Genomic DNA, 18209 nt, shown 5'->3' on the forward strand with positions numbered 1-18209 from the left:
TACACTCTCCTCTCTTGAAGCCTTTTTTTTGTATCAGTGCTCTGAGAAGCGTAGAGGAGACTCAGACCTGCTCTTTTGCCGTGGGACTTCAATAGCGCAGCAATGACGAGGCAGGATAAGAGAGCGCTTGGTTATGCCTTCTTACTTTGAGAATACATTGAGATTTTTTATACCATTCGGTTGTAGTAAAATGGGGTTTATTATGAATTTTTTATTTCATTAAATTTAAACAAAACTATGGTAGAAAATGTTGGCATGCCACCATGGAACTAGGATATTTGTTATTGGTAAAGTGCTTTGCAGAAACCATACTTCTGGTTTGCACTTGTGCTGCAGGTGACAGCGCACTGGCATTTGCAATTCCATCATTTTCCTTCTGTGGCTGTATTTACCAGGAAGTAATTTTGTCAATCTGTAAATCCTATTTCACAAAACCGTGTTACTATTGTGTGAAAAATAAGTAACAAGATAAATCATCCGCAAAGCTTTAACATAAACACATTCTTTACATTTACCAAAAAATCTGTATGATATATTCAATTTAAAATAATATAAAATTATATATTATATTCTAAAAAATAATAGATGTCCAATGATTATGAAACATTACAACTCGCACCAGAATTAGCAATGGTGGACTACTATAATATAGTAGACTATACGGTATGTACGAAATAGTGATGAATTCTTCACATAAATGAAATGAGTAAATAAAAACTATAATTACATCTTTGCAAAATAGCAACAGGCATAACTTTACTGCTTCCACCTAATTTACATTAATATCCTTCATTTAATTTCACATCAGAGGAATATTTTAATGAATGACTGCCTAAAATAACAAAGACAAGAGATGTTCAACAAAACAAAGAGAGGTTATGAGCTGTCACTCATGCTTTCACAATGCTTCTAAATCCAAACAAGCAGAAGAATCTTCCTTTTCTGCAGCCAGAAAGGGAAAGTTGCATTTTAATTTTTTTCTTCAATCGAAATGTTGATTTTCCCTGCTTAGAAAAAAATTACATTTTTAGACAAGGAAAAATGAATGTTTACTCAAAATTTTGTCAATTTAACTCCTTAGAAAGGCCACAAAAGTGGTATTTTACTAAAGAGGAGGTGGTTTCGGAAAACAGCTGGTTATTACTGAAGGAAATTTCTCTAAACTCTTCACTTCCAAAGTAAATTCCATGACGTTATTTTAAAAATTAGACTAGATCAAACAAAACGAAAAAGATTTGGGGGCACAATCTTGTGTTATCAGAAAACTATAAAGACTTTTAAAAAGGCAACGACTCATAACGAAGAGAACAAGAGAACATATGAGCTATTACAGAATATTGGATTAAAATGTACTTACCCAGGACTCTCAAATATCATACATCTCCATTATGTAGGCTTTAGGCACCAAGCCAATGGCTCCCTTCATTTCTCCTACCCACCAGCCATATCTATTGTATTCCTAATTGAAAACAATATGCAATATTAACCTTTAGACTGGTGTAAGTACAATGTCGTTTGTATGCAACTTCTTAGAAACATTCTTTCTTTTTTATAAAGTTACAAGAGCTTGAGCTGCAAATGGAAACATTTTCATCTTTTTTGTTTCTGGACACTTTAAAATGCTGTTAGGCAAAGATTTAAATTAACTTATAACACAAAGCCTGTTTATTACTATGCTTAGAACACAGAAACAATCACTCATGATAAGAATTTAGAAAATGAAACTACCTCCGGAAGCCGGCTCTCTCCGGCTGCTCCCCTATGCCCACCCATCTCTGTCTGTTTCTCCCTCTCTCTCCACAAAGCCTGGGAACACCTTTTATACGCAAGAGGTTGTTACGGTTAAAGCCAGGATCCTTAAGATACTATATTTGCCTTCAAGAAGCTTATCATCTAGCAAGGATAAAATTATTTTTTTCACAATAAACTACTTAATTCCTAATTAAACTGATAGGACCTAAAATGATTTAGAATGTAGATGCATGCTCCTTCTTAAGAAAAATCTAACATTTTAACAGATAAATCAGAGAATACAGAAACACTAATAATACAAAAAAAGTTGCTCTACAAAATAATTCACAAACAGGTTCCTTTAATATAGCTTTCCTATGGTATTTATTGTTCCTTTTATTGATCATAAGCTACCTTAGGTAAAGGATAGGTAGAAGGAATTTAAAGGTGGTGTTAGATTCACTCTTATAGTGAAAGATCAATAGGAAATAAAAGTATCTCATGTTATAAAGGCAAAATATTAATCTAGCTGTAAGAAAGAGTGATTGATGAGTTACTTCTGCATCTACTTTGCAACGTGAGATAAACAAACCTATGCCTCCTTTTCTCCCACTTTTTCCTCCTTTGACAGATGCACTGCTGCTTTAGGCATTGTGATCACTCCGTAAACCAGGCTCATATGTCTGCCAGATTGACTAATGTATTTTTATCTCAAATTTATTTATGTTTAGTGAGATACAAACAAACTAAAATGAATTACAAGTTTCAAGAATAATATCTTCCAAAAGCAATACTCTGCACAAGCATTGTAGGATTCGAATTTAATTTTTCATATAAGATAAATTTTTAAAATCAATCCTAAAAGTAATTCAATAGGTTATGATTTTCCAACATGAGTCACAGATAAATGTGCATATGCATATTGAGTTATATGTGGGGAAGGAACGGTAATACTGGTACAGACTTAACATTTGTATTGATTAGTATGCTATTGACCAATAGAAGGGAAAATTATGCAATTCTTCAATACAAATGTAGCAACATTAGCATGTATGTATTGATATGTAGTATATTAATAGAGAGATTATAAGATAAAATCTAGAGGTGCTTTGTTAAATAGTGGGCAGTATCAGAATCAGGTTTATTGGAAGAACAAAGTGGAGGGAGAGGGGGAAGACAGACTAATCCTGTACTTCTTATTCTAATGAGGGCACAGCTCTGGCTTGTGAAGCAGTAGACTCAAGATTTTAAGTTTAAAAGTCCACTGGTAGCATGAATTTAGTGGACAAAATTGTCTAAACAACGAGAATACTCTGATGCCCAGGACTCAATGATGATGACTATAATCTGTGTAGGATGTACTTATCAGAAGAAAATACCAATTTACTGAAAGCCATTATTAGCAGCCATCATATCCTAATAGGTACCTAATAAAATTGCTCTTTTGAGTTTTTAAAACAAGGAATACAATTAGAGCCTAAGGCTTAACAAAACAAATGCACTTAACCTCCCACAGACTATTGTAAGATTTCAAAATGGATAGTTAACAGGGTAAATCTGAGTGTTAAAGCTCTTACCCAATGTCAATCTAAGAATTTTTAAATTGATTATTTGGAAAGAGTAAAGTAACTAGTCGTCCCCATCCCAGGACAGAGAAAACATTTAGTGAGAGGACAAACTGACCTATATCTGCTTCCAGAGAATGGCCCTCAATCTGGGTGTCAATGTTTAGATTCAAATTACAAGCCAGAAAGTTCATATTCCTTTATTATATTCTACTTTGGTTACAGTCTGTACTGTCAATTAAGGTCATACTGCCGATCTCAAAAAGCTTTACTCAACCCAAATTTAAGAAATTGATTTCCAACAAATTACATCAACAAAGGACTGATGACAGACTTCACACTTGAGAGAATTCTGTACTATGGTAGACCCGTAAGATTCATTAAATAGGAGCACGGCAGTACACAGGAGGGAGGGAGGAGCTTACACAACAGTAAACAAATTCCTTGAAAATAACATTCTAGGGAGAAATAAAAAGTTTTAATCTAAAATAGTCTTAAATGCTTCACTTAATTTAAAATAATTGAAAAACATAAGAAATACTTCATGAAAGTATTTTAAAATATCACAGATTTAAACCATAAAAGGGTAAAACTAAAAACCAGAATATTTGTTCCTTTGCATTCATAAAGAATTGCATATAATACTCCTGTGTGGAATTAAGAGATAAGATAAAATATAGTGACTGAAAAATACAGTAGGCAAATTTATGGATTTACACTGCAGCCATTAGAGTACATCGACAAGTCTGCAAACAAAGGAGCTTTTACTTTTACCATTACCATCCTCTGTATGAGCCTCCTGAGCAACATGAATCCCAATTAAACCATTTGCAGCCTATAAATTGCAATGAAAATGCTTCATGGAGTACAGGATTCTAAACTTTGGCCTGAAGATTCACTATCATACAAGGTTTCCTCCTGAAGAAGAAAATTTGCCTGTCTTTGCCTTTCCTCTTTGCCACCCCAAACAAATGTGATTATGGATGTCATATCACTTACAGAGGAAAACAATGCAATCGATACAGTGTTGTTTTACAGTCCACATACTAACTATAGCATTGTTCTATAAAGTCACAGGTGGATCACTTACAGCAAAACAACCAAAACTCTCAAACCTTATCTTGTTAATAAACAAAAAATGAAGAGACGAACCGTACCAGGCTGCCATCTAAATCTTTGAAAGGTTAGGAAGCATCATGTCATCTTTATGGCACACAAGATCTCAGGTACAAGAAGGTCTGCCATCTGGTATCCTTCACCCTACTCAGCTCTTAACATCAACTGAAATGCTAACATAGGCAAGTGACTGTACTTCAGGAGGACTGATAAAATAATGAAGAGTCCTTTAATCTACAGGAAACCATTCTAGTCAATTTATAAGAAATATTGCATCCCTTTGTAGGACGTGTAATTATTTTCTATTAATCATGTGCTATAAAGCTACATTATGCGGTTATTCTGTTATCACTAGAAAGAGGCCTGCAGTCAGCTTCTGACAATGTTAGGTAATTACTAACACAAAGCTGCTTTCTCCTCTCGCAGTAATGCTATCAAGATCCAGAGGTGTAGCGATGCTTATTGTATAAAAATAGTACTCAAAAGAAATTCAATATCTGCAAAATGGATGGCTTCAAGGCAAAATGTAATGTGGCAGTCAAAGAAGCAAAAAAAAAAAAGCCGAACTTGCCCAATAATCCAAGAAAATAATAGTAAGGTGGCATTGAACACTTGTGATCTATAATAACTCCTGTGTTTTCAATTTTCATACCATTAAAATCACTTTATTTGTTTTATTTTGTAGTTAAAATTTTAGGCCCTAGTTAATATTTACTAAGCAATAAATTAAAGTGATTGTGTAAGAAGGCAGGAAAAAGGGGCTAGTTTTGATAAAGTAAAACAGAGACTTTATCCAACACAATTGTAAGCATATGTCCATGTTTACTCATTAACTAAATCTTCTCTCTCTGCTGGTGTATTATTTTGCACTTAAATAAGGCCTCAATATTTACTTAAATCCTTTTCAGCACTATGACTCTCATTTCTCAAATATATTAATCCACTTTCTGCAAAGGATGTGATAAAAGAATGCTACCTTAACAGAAACCTGAAACACTTGTAAGATTTTGCGAGGTACTAGCCCTTTCAGAAATTACTTATTGATATGTTTGAAAGCAACAGGTGTTAGAAATGTTAAAAGACCTTGTGTTCTTTTTCCAAACATATATCTGTGCTTCAAAACATAACAGCCTTTTGTGGAAAGGAAAGCAATTTTAGTCACAAAATATAAAATACAGCAAGTTTAAGAAGCAATGGACTTCACTATTGTTTTCCAAGTATTCACTGTGATTTTTCAAATTATTCGTAAACACTGTAGTACTATGAAAACTGGATAGTTATTTTAAAATATATAAATACTTTCTTCAAGGCTACCTCTTCAGGCTCTTCCTTTTTATTGACTCTGATCAGAAACTTTGTAAGAATCCTCTCATTTCTCACGCGTCCATCATTTCAAAAAGTTCTCTTCAAATGCACAACAGGAACTTGACAACCTCAGTGTTTTACTATTACTATTTAACTGCTAGAATGTTAGTTTGCTAACCTGTTGAATGAGGAAATTGACACTCACAATCTCTAAGGTCCTTCATGATGTTTAAATACTACCATTCGTGAACCTGCTTAAAGACACTAAGTTTCCTAGTAGTGTATGGAAATCAACCTCATTACTTTATAATTTACTATGCAGGTGTGACTTTGAGTTCCTCTAATCCAAAGAATTATAATTTTTTTCTCCTCGCACTCTTCTACACTCCATTTTTAAAGCAAGAGAGACACAAGGACAAGGAAGCTAATAGAAGGAATTTAATTCCCATAACAAATTTTAGTTTACATCCCAAGAGTCAAGACACATTTAATTCAAATTTCTACATAGTAAACAGTTATTAATATAATACCACAGAGTGAAAACTGATATTCAGACTGATCATTCATAGATAGTGTTAGGCAAAGAAAGATCAAATCATGCTCCGTAGAGAGTGGCTTTGGTGCTCAGTGTACCAAGGCCTGACTCTACTGACTGTTCTCAGGTTCACCACTGCACGCTATTCTGCCGCCACTCTAGTTCAGGCCTCACCAGCTCGCCCTGGATTACTGCATTATCAGCTTTGCCTCTCTGTTCTCCCCAGAAACTGTTCTCATCAGTTTACCCTGCTGCTCAAGAACTTATACTAGCTCCCCACCGCATCGACTACAAACTCCTCTGCCTGGCCTGTTCCCACCCGACTAGCAACCTTCTCCTGTCACTGTTCTGGTCCGCACAGCCCACCCTTGCACACCACACTCATTCCCACCTCCACACGTGGTGCTGCCTTCCCAGGGATGTCTCCCCTCCCCCAGCCAAATCCCATCCAATGACTAAGACCCAACTCAAGTTACTCAACTGTCATGAATCTTTCTCTGAATTACCTAATCCATACTCACATGTCTCATTTGGAGCTGAGCGTTTATTCCTCGGTGGATTTTATGTACATTAGTTTTATTCCTTCAACTAAGTACAAACTCACTGAGGTCAGGGGAAGGCCTTACACTTAATCCGTATGCCCCACAATGCTGGATGTGTAAAAAGTGTTCAAAAAACAGATACTGGATGATGAAATAGACTCCATCTTCATTTTGGATGATGCATCAGCTGACTATCCTAAATATTTTCTTAAGAAATGTAATTTCCAATAGGAATATCTTTTCATTTGTATATATTAGACATATGTAAAGACTTTCAGTAGTGACTAAACAAAGGTTTGTTCTAAAGCATGTTACATGTGCAAGTCCAGCTGTGCAATCTGAAGTAGGACATTGCTCCTAGTCATGCTGCTGCCACCGTGTGTCAAATGCACTATACGGGATGCCTTGTCTAAGGAGCTTAAATCTCAGCACAGAAACAAAGGTATTTGTCCCCTTTGGAACCAGGACCAAATAATTCTAGTTCTCAGAAGAAATGAGTTCAGCTGAATTTATCTGTAAGCACTGAAGACGTTAAGACAGAACCCTGCAAAGGTAGAAACGATGAGGGGTATAATGGAAAATCTGCTGGTTTTTCAGCCTTTTATTAGTATTCTTATGTTTTCAGAAGATCCAGTCTCATCATAGCTCTGTTGCTAACTAGGTATGTGACCTTGGACAATCCTCAAGTTCTTTTTTTTTTTTTTAAACTGGGACTATTTTCACCTGTTTGGTTTTTGGTTTTTTGTTTTTTTTTTTTTTGAGACAGAGTCTCACTCTGTTGCCCTGGCTAGAGTGAATGCCGTGGCGTCAGCCTAGCTCACAGCAACCTCAAACTCCTGGGCTCAAGCGATCCTCCTGCCTCAGCCTCCCGAGTAGCTGGGACTGCAGGCATGCGCCACCATGCCCGGCTAATTTTTTTTTATATATATATTTTTAGTTGTCTGATTAATTTCTTTCTATTTTTAGTAGAGACGGGGTCTCGCTCTTGCTCAGGCTGGTCTCGAACTCCTGAGCTCAAACAATCCGCCCGCCTCAGCCTCCCAGAGAGCTAGGATTACAGGCGTGAGCCACCGTGCCCGGCCAATCCTCAAGTTCTTTAGTGATGATTTTTCTTTTTCTTTTTTTGGTTTATATTTATATTCCTCATTGAGACTCTATAATAATCCAGTTACATACTTAATATAAATTGATAAGCCTGGTTATTACACATTTGGGCCCTCACAGAATTACCTTTATGAAATCTTTTATTACGTTTACTAAGAAAATTTTTTGTTGAGGCTATTACCTGCCATTTTACACTTATTATGTAAAGTTGTTCAGGCCAGATATTCAGGGCAGATTCTAGAAATTCATGTGAGAATTTTTTTTTTTTTAAGTAGCCAGTTGCTGGGAAAAGCCAAGATTCCTCCTCCCCTACGATTAGAAGGAATTATTAGCTTCCTATCTTTCCCTTTTTCAGTTTGGCTGCCAAGAAGCTCAGGGCCAAGGTGGAAGTTCAACTGCAGAAACTCTATTGTCTTTTAAAGTTTCCATAGGGATGGTCCTTTTTCCTTTGGTGTTTTACTTATTTTTCTCCAATTATGTTCAGTCTCAATTTGTTCACCTATAAAGTGAAGGGCTAGCACTAAGGTTTCCCTACTCTATGATTTTATCGTTCTAAGTGCCTTTAAGAAGTCAGAATTATTTTCTATTTTTAACTCTATTTTGGTAAACATATATTAAACATCTGTCTGGCATAATGTTAGATACAAGGGATACAAAAATACTCAGGACACACTGTCTACCTTAAGAACTTCAGAGTTTAAAGAGAGACAGAGAAAGATAATCATAACATTGGATGTTGGGTGGGAAAGGGAAGAAATTTATAAAAAGAAAAGCAACTGATTCTACAATGGAATCTAAGAGGCTTTCCATAGAGTGACAGTTGGACTCCTACTCCAGACAGAATAATGAAAGGAGTAATAAAAGGCAAATGCAAAGACCTGGAGAGATAAAAGAATGTGCCGTATTCAGGGAAGAGCAAGTGGTTGAGAATGTGGTTAACATAAAAGGTACAGGAGGAAGATATGGGAATCGTGGTTGGTATAAGATGAAGTAGGAAAACTAGGTTGGAAACATCAGGTGGGTTTGGTTTCTTTCAGTGTTTCTCTGGCTGCCTACCATTCTCCAAGAAGGTAGGGGAAGAGAAGTGATCCTGGTTGTCTATTGGATCTAGGCTTCCCTTTCTTTGACAGGACTATCTTCCCTTTTCCTTTGCTTCTTCCGGATTTTATATGTAACAGACACAAAAAACAAGCATTTCCATATCTGTTGAATGAATAAACTCCATCCATATGTGAAGTTCTAGTTCAAGTTCTATTTCCTTATGAATCTTTCCTTAATCACTCCAGACTTTACCTATATCCTCCTCTTCTGGACTTCTCCAATTCTACAACATTTATAGCCTACACTGTACTCTATTACCATTTTCTATTTCATGGATTGGTCTTCCCTACAACTCAACTACAGTACCCTTGAAAGAATGCCAGCCTGTGGCTTCCCTAGATCCAGCTAGGAATAATGCTTTGAATAATAAGTGTTCATCAAATATTTGTTGATTAGAAAATGGAATAATTTTGATCATCTATAAAAGATTTAATTATGCAGAAGATACTGTCGATAACATGGTTCACTGTCGTGTAGAAAGGAGATGTGATAGTTATAATAAAACTGAGACAGAAAAAAAGTTAAAGTCCTAATCAAGGCCCACTTAAGTGTAGCAAAGTGGAAAGAGAAAAGATGTTAGACCTGCAATGAGCCTGGAAAAGGCACTTTCTACATGGGTATCTTCAGGCAATTTCCATAAAAATTAGGAAACTGAGCATCAGTTTCCTAATCTGCAAAATTATAACAGCATATATTTTATAGTTTATCATATGAATTACATGAGTGAAAGCATATTAAGTGCCTACAACAGGACATTGTAGGTGTTCAATAATGCTTTTTCCTTCCCTCCTCTCCCTACCCACTGTCTCTTAGTTGGTATAACAAAATATCAGGGCAACAAAAAATAGAGTACTCTGGAATGCACAAGGCAATCTGATTATTAATATTACGAGCAGGTTTCTACTTGACTCTTCCAAAGGGAATCTGATCTTTCAATGAGAATATTTGAGAAACAACCTTTTCTTAGAATTTTACTGATCATTCTTTGATAGATAGCTAAACATTCAATGATGAACATCTGTCACTTAACTATAATTGATTAAACATTTACTCTAAAATTTTTCTTAATCAGTAGTCTATCTCTACTGTCTCATGCCTAATAATTTCCCTGGAATATCTAGCTTCACGTTCTAAAGGGATGAGGAGGGAGACATTTCAAAAGGGTGAAAGTGTGCTGCAATACACCAAGGGAGTTCCTGATTTTTGAGGTAGAGGGTGGGGGTGGAAAGGGCATAAGAAATCATTCATTGTTCAATTTGAGATTCTTAAAAAGTTTCCACCCTAACACATCTTTTAAGTAAAAAAAAAATTATCTTAGTGCTTTAAGGTTTTGTTCCTCTTCTGGAAAACCCTGGATTATTCAATGCTGAACTAAACCAAGCAGGCCCCGCATCCTGGCTCCTTTCCAAAGCAGCCCAGTCCACTGCTACCTCTGCCCTCTCGCCTCTGGCACTGCCTTCTGGTTTATGCAGTGCTATGCAACGTGCCTATTGCTATATAATATGGATCCTGCTCTTGAAATTATGAAATTTCCTGAACATGTTTCTAGGAAAATACTATTAACTACAATATTATGTCTATGTTTTATTTAGGTGGTAATAAAAATGAAACTCAAACTAGTAAAAGAATTTATTTTTTTGCCTTAGCATTTCAAGTTCTCAATTCTATCCTTCTCAGCAAAATGAATTTTATAAGATCTGGAGCTCAAGAATTCTTCTTACCTTAGAAATTATAGCATGATTTTAAACCTGATTCCTTAATAAATAAATAAATGTTTTCTACCTCAAATATGATTTTCTTCCTATCAATGAATATAAAACCAAGACTTGTATTTCAGAGTTAATCTACTAACAATATAGCTGTCATTAAAATAAAAAATTCCACTTTATCCATCCTTGTAAATTTGCTCCATTTTTGTTTTTTTTTTTTTTAGGAGATAAAAAGATTTCCAAATCTCCATTGAACTATTGAAGCATTTTAACACATAAAAAACCCAGCAGCAACCCTATATAAAAAGAACTGTAAAGCAAAAAGTTACTGGCTTGCCTTTTAAGGCAAGCAGTATTTAGATTTATTATTAGTAGGGTTCAAAGGTTAAAACTAAGAAGATGCCAGATACTTTGAAGGAGGGGCTCGCTCAGCTAGGGGTCACATGACAGCTTCTAATTGGAAAATGTTAAAAAGGGAGGGGGAAGGGCAGGGTATCTGTCTACTCTTCTTTCTTTATCGTAACATTTAATTTTCACTGGGAAAAGAAAAATAAAGGCTAAGATTTGTATAATTCTCAAAAGAGGCCTAAATAAATCACCCCCAGGCTGACTGAGCACAGCTGACACTCCATCAAGGCTTCCTACCAAAACAGAAAAAGACAACTGAATTTTAAAATAAAGCTACCGGGTGTCCCAAAAGTCACCATACACAGGGAAAATGGGAAATTGTAGCTAAATGTACCTCTATCTACAAAATATTCATTACAAAATTTTTCCTTTGTATGGAGACTTTTGGGATGCCCTGTATATTTCTGTAGTGATTTTTTAATGAAGACGACCTAATCCCTAAACTACTTAAATGTTTTTCTGCCATTAGATTTACAAAATTGAAACACTTTTCATTATAATGCATGCCATTTTATTTCTTGATTTGTCTAAATGTTTATTTATATTGAAAGAATGCATCTTTTCTTAAACTATTTTGTGTTGCCTTTTTAAGATCATTTTCAGAACTGACAAACTTCTAGAAGGTAAGTTGAATCAAACAATGATAATTTAATATTTCAAACTGTAATTTAGTTCATTACCAAAAGAAAGTTGAATATCTTTAAAATCTTTTAAATGGTTTTATTTATTAGAAAATTCATAGCATTAATTTCTTTGCAAAGTACACATTTTCTATGCCTCCACAAATACTATATTAGATTCCTTAAGTATTATTCCTTATATATACAATTTGTATATTTAATTCAGAATGATGAACACAGTTTCTCATGATTAATTCTAATTCTTTATTTACATGAGATAGGAAAGTAATAACCCATATCTAGATTTAAAGTTGAATTTATGACACCATTTTGATTGTGCAATTAGCTGCAATTACCTGCACCACTCATTCTGAGCCACTAGATGGTGTAAAAAAATAAATTAAAATGGTAAAATTTCATCCCATCGCCATGAAATATAACTCTGAGAAAGATTAAACAAATTTCTAGGCATATAGCAATGCTAGCAATTTCTATCCTAATTGTGCTTTAAAAAAAATCTGTCCGTACATAACACTGGCCCTACTTTGATCTAGAAACAAGCCCTTTTGAGCAATTTTTTTGCTCTCTTCTATTAAAGACCTTGAATTCTTACGTTATAATAATACCAAGCTTTCAAAATTGCAGTCGTCATTCATATATTAAATGAATTTATGGTATTAATTTATGGTCTGTGTTTGCCAAAGTTTTGATAAAACTGGAAGGCCAAGCCAATAAAAGATTATTACAGAGAATCAAGAGATTCCTATCTGAACTCGCCCAAAGCGAGGTAGGAAAGTAAGAGTCTTCACAAAGCAACCTGACTACCAACAGCCAAGACACTCATCAATGGCCCAGAATGTGTCCAAATCCCATCAAAGGAGAGCTAAGTGTCCTTTCTTTTCACCCTCACCAAGATTTACCAGGTTGATTCTGCCAGGTCCACAGCAGGATAACTATAATTATTCAGCCAGTGGTGATGATGTGCTGGCTAACAAGGTCCTCCTTCCTGTTTCTTTCTTGGCTCTTTTTGCAAAAACCAAAATGAGCCCCAGGTAAAATATTCATCTCTAGAAGGTTCCTAATAAATATGATTGTGACGGTAGAACTTCAAGCTTTGTAAAAGGCTGATGGAGGACGTATTTTTGGTCAGCTCTCTCCCAAATAACAGCATTTAAAATTTTAAGATGGAAGTATATGCTTCCCTTGAGCTGGACCACGTCTAACCCTAGTTCTATGATCAGGCTTCACAAATAAAATTATGGTCTCCACAAAACAGGTTTGGGAGAACAGAAACTACCTTCCCCAGAATCCTGAAAGTAGGATACACAGCTATGATTATACCTTTAATTTCATGTTAACAGAAAATGATTTCCTGAGGCAGTGGTGACAGTAAGACATGCCTGTGGGAACACTGCTTGTTTCACAGCCAGTCCTGGAGGTTGGTGTTCCCCTTAGGCTGTCAGAGTTTTCCCGATAACCTGCAAGTGCTGATATCTTAATCCTCTTGGATTCTTGGTGCCAGAATGGGTCCTCGCACATTATGGATGCTTTATGACAGTTTCAAATTAAACAGAAGGCAGGAAGGCAGAAAGGCAAGAAGGAAGGAAGGGAGGGAGGGAAGAAGGCAAGAAGGAAGGAGGAAAGAAGATACAAGTACAAGAAAGAAAACAGAGGAAAAAGCACTGATCTGGGAGTCAAGACACCTAGCTCAAGTACTGACTCTGGCACTTTCTTAACTCAAGATCGTTCATCTGTAAAACCAAAAATAGATGATCACCGCTAAGACCCCTCACTCTAACGTTCTATGATTCTTTGAGTTATGATTTTATGCACCAGCCATCTAGTGTTAAAATTCAATATGTGACCTATTTCCAAATTCTCTTCTGTATCTAACAAGTCATATTATCTCTCTGAAAAGTCCCAAATATTTCTCTAATCAAGAAACCACATTAAACTCCTAGACTTATGATTTAATAGTCCTCTACTTATACTTAAATTGTTTCCATATATCATTTGTTCCTAAAATAGTCTCATAAAGTAGACAGAAGGGGATTTTTTAAATCCCCATTTTACAGTAGGGGAAATTAAAATATGAAAATTAGGGGAGCTCACACATATTATCAGAAGTATAATCATGATAAGAAACTTGATTTTTAAATCTAAGGACGAAAAGATTCTGAATAGTCCAGTATAAGTCTTAAGAAGCAAAGACAAAGATTTCCATGCATATATATATCAAGATGAGTTTATAGCAATATATTTTGCTACTATGTTTACAAATACAGTATGTTAAACTTAAAAAAAATTACCTAAACTTATCTGAATAGAAAAGCATTGCTTTTAAATTGTTGGAACACCCAATGTATTTACATAAAGATGAAAAACTTGTTCTATAAACACAGTTTCCAGTAGTGAATGGCAGACAAAATCAGAATAAGCACACAGAAGAATAAAAAGGAAGAGGAAAAGAAAAACATAATAAATAACCTAATACCTTACAATGTTAACTTTCGCAAAAGTATATTGTTTCTGGAGAAGGCAGTGGGTGGATGTCAGCCAAGGGCTAAAGTGATAGGTAAACACACTGTTAAGTTGAATCCTGTTATCTGATTGTGTTTAAAATTTGATTATATCACACTTGACAAAGTAATTAATTATTTTGAACTCCCAATTGTTAGCAAGGACCTAGAAGAATTCCAACTGGCATTTTTCCCTAGTGCTGTAAATCCAAATGCATTTAAAATTCGAGCTTTGGATTCTCCTTTTGCAGTTGTCATTTTGGGGTATCTCCTTACCTTGCTGAGAATGTAAATCACGTCACCACGCTTAAATGACAGCTCATCAGAAAGATGTCCTGTACAATCCCACAAACCCTGGTAAAAATTAGCATAATCAGTGCTTTTATCTCCTAGGAAGAAGGAAGAGAAAGCATGAGTTAGAGCTTTCATGTAATGATCCCTCATTTTAAAATGAATCAACAGAAATTAAAGGATGCCCTAGATCACCATAATTTTAAAAAATTCTGTCCTGAGTAAATGACCATATTATTACATCCACACAAGAATCCTACTTCTTATTATCCTCTAATTAAGACCATTTTCAAAAATCTGATTCTGAATATCTTTTTTTCTACCTTCCATCTAAAACCAGTCATTGCAACATGTTCTCATCAAATCAGCACCGAAAAGTCGCTTCCTACTTATTTTGAATAGCACACTTAAGCCCACTTGCAACATGTTTTGAAGATGAGTCTGCCACAATTCACAATGACCAACATCCGTGAGATGTGACACACACACTGTGCAATAACCATCTCACAGAATTTGGGACACTGCATAAAAATAATAATAGTAAGGGAGCTAATCTACAAACATAAAACCAAAACTAGGGAACAAAAAATTTTTTTTAAATCCTAAAACCTAAAGCTGGTTAAAGGAAGTGGATAATGTGGAAATAATATAAAGGGTAATTGCAGCTCTTTTCTTTGGGGACATTTGTACCCGAAGCCTCACAAGCTTATCTCTGAAATATAATACTTTAGCAACTTTGAAATTGCCAATGCTGAAGCTGCATTTTTCAACAGATTTTTGTCAGCCCCAGTTTAGGACATTAGGCTCTGAATAAACATGCAACATACACTGGAGTTATCAGCTCATCCTTCTAACAGCATAAGCACAATGGATGTGATGTGCTCAAACTGCCATACAGACCATTAACTGATTGATTATTTAGCGCTTTCCGCTCTGTAATACCACAATAAACTGGGTAATAAATGCTTTGTCACTTATACAATGTGGGTCTCCTGAAACACAGAACAGAGTTAAATACACTGGATGCTTTTGTTACACTGAGAACTGTTTCCTGTTTTTAATTTCATGATAATTGAGTTTTGATGAGTTAATGCAAAAAGAATGCAAGTAATATCAATAAGACGTCCGTGTATTCACCAGCCAGGCAGAACATATACGCGCTGACAACTTCCATCATTGGAATGTCATCTTTGAATTCTGAGGGGATGACTGTGGAGACACATGCTGGACCAGGGTTGTCATCTTAGTTTTGTTATATGGCTCTCAAACAGCAGGCTTCTTGGCAATTCCAACACAACTAGTCACATTAGCATATCATTATAGTGTTCACCTTATTACACTTAGTTTGTGATTAATACAAAGTGTTAAGTTTACCAGAAATTTTAAAAAATTCTCTTTAATATTTAAAACATTTTTTAAAGCCAAAAAAGAGAATCTGCATAATATGGAGTCTGAATATTTAGGAAGGAGAATGCTACTCTTCAGTTATACTTGTAAGAAAATACACAACCTAGCAAAATTCCCCTATTAAATTTTTGTCTCTAGGTTTCTAAGAATTAAAAATGACAGAAAGGTTCAACGGGAGGGGAGAAGTAAGGAGGGAGGCAGACAGAGATAGAGAAAGACACCTTATTGACTTCTCCAAACTAGCATTTGAGCACTCATCACTGATACCAGCAGGGATGTATACAAGCCTGGGAATCCAACCAAGAACTAACAATGCTTGTGGCCACCCTTCATTACATTTTTCCCCCCAAAGCATATATTAAGTAAATTCTATAAATGGACACTAGAGGGCACTCTGGCTGGCTAGATCCCTCCAAACATAGTCAATTTTTTTTTTTAGAAAAAAAATCACTTAATAATAAAGTGACTGATTTCCTTTAAAAACCACTTATTTAGACAAATAGAGATTTAGAAGTTGAAACATTCTAGTCAGATTAAATCAACTGCTAAATGGGTCAAATGTTGCGCCCCATGCAGTCCGTCAGTGTCAGTTTAAAAGTCAGGGAATTAGAGCAAAGAGAGGATGACATCATTTCACATGCAAAGCCCTCCGCCACAGCAACCGGCCAGGAGGTAAAAGGATCTGAACGGCTGGTTTCCCCAGTCAAGGCTCCTGTGTGTTCCCCATGCTGCTCAGCCTTAGGCTTGGTCCAAAAAGGCAGAAGAAACAAAACTTGGGCTAAAAACTAGAGGAGAGGTTTTGGCTTAGCTGTGGCATCCCAATGGGTTCCCCAGCTGTCCAGGCTGCTCTTCCCGTTTTCAGATTCTCTTACGATAGTTTTCCATTCAGCAGATTTTCAAGAGGGAGGGGAGACAAAGAAGGAAAGAAAAGTATATGTTGATTTCTAACACATAATCCTTATCACTTTGGGGTCTCTCTTCCCCTCGATGCGCTTGGTGAAACTCCCATTAACACTAATGGGAGTTACAGGAGCACATGAGGGGAAGAGAGACCCCCACCGTGTGCAAGATGCATCTCTCCCTAGATGTGCATCATGAGCATTTCATTAAATCTCACTGCTGTAAAGAGGCAACAGAGCTAGCGATTTGGCAATACTGGGAAAAAGATGCATTTTCGACTGTGCTTTCTATAATCTTGATGATGATGTTACCCAAAGACCAACCTCATTTCTGTGTCCCATATGTGAGCTCTGTTAAAGAATAATTTGTTTATGTCACATAGCTACATGTACATATGATTTACTATTCTATCTATTTCAGCATGCAATACTAGTTATAAAGTAGAAAAATCACAACTAGGGAGAAAACCTGGCAGTATATGTTTATTAGCCTTAGTCTCCTCAGGAAAGTAATGTCTAAATTCTTGATATGAAATCTGGACATAAAAATTTGGAATGGTCTTGTTTCTTAGAGAGTAGCAAGATTTTCTGGTCTGCTTTTTAAAATTCAAAGTGTGGTTAAACATACACAAAAAATTAAGCATAGATATATCCTCAAAAGCATGGTAGATATACAAAAGTTAACACCGTTCACCTACACACTGAAAAATAATCTATGTAAGACATGTATTTTTTAAGTAGAATGAAGCATAGTGTCATAAATATACATTTTGAAATACAAATTAAGTCTGTTTAGTTGTCTTTACCACATGGATTAATTTTCTATTCTATCCACATTATGATCTATATTTTCAAAATTACACAAAAAAATCACCAATCACATTATGTTTATTTTTCTGAGAGTCATAAATGATTAAAAAAGAAGGTAAGTAAGAAAAAAATAAATTAGCCTGCCTATGAAGGATTTAAACAATGTACTTGCTTCTGCCTTTAAAAACATACAAGAACAGATCATTGGGCGAAGCTAACAATTGTTATGAAAGTATGAACTAAACCTATAAACGTTGTAGATGCTTTGCAAAGACAAAAAACATGATGATAACAGATGAAACAAATGACAAGAAGATAATGGAGAATCTCTCCCTGGGTGTTATAGATTTAAAAATTATTTTAGAAAGGTAAGAATATTCTATAATACTCAAAAAACTCAAATGGAATCTTTATACACACATATACACATATCTGCAAGATATATTAGCTTGAACATGAACAAACTTGTAAGAAACACAAGATTAATTTTGTTTTTGCTTACATATTTTACATTAGAACAGTTTCGTTTTTTTTTTTAGGAAAATCA

The 18209-nt window shown here is 35.3% G+C and overlaps 1 protein-coding gene across 1 annotated transcript in view; it reads right to left on the reverse strand.

Moving 5' to 3' along the window:
- Positions 1 to 700: 700 nt before the first annotated feature.
- Positions 701 to 18209, reverse strand: part of SKAP2 (src kinase associated phosphoprotein 2) — an 81090-nt gene continuing 63581 nt past the window's right edge. Inside the window, exons 9-11 of the mRNA XM_012640672.1 lie at positions 14532 to 14644; positions 1358 to 1459; positions 701 to 942 (exon numbers count right to left, since the gene is read on the reverse strand). Coding sequence (XP_012496126.1) covers positions 1367 to 1459; positions 14532 to 14644 — 206 coding nt within the window. The 3' untranslated portion in view covers positions 701 to 942; positions 1358 to 1366. The remainder of the gene's footprint in view (positions 943 to 1357; positions 1460 to 14531; positions 14645 to 18209) is intronic.

This window comes from Propithecus coquereli, unplaced genomic scaffold (assembly GCF_000956105.1).
Source record: "Propithecus coquereli isolate 6110/MARCELLA unplaced genomic scaffold, Pcoq_1.0 Scaffold156, whole genome shotgun sequence".
Taxonomy (NCBI): Eukaryota; Metazoa; Chordata; class Mammalia; order Primates; family Indriidae; genus Propithecus; species Propithecus coquereli.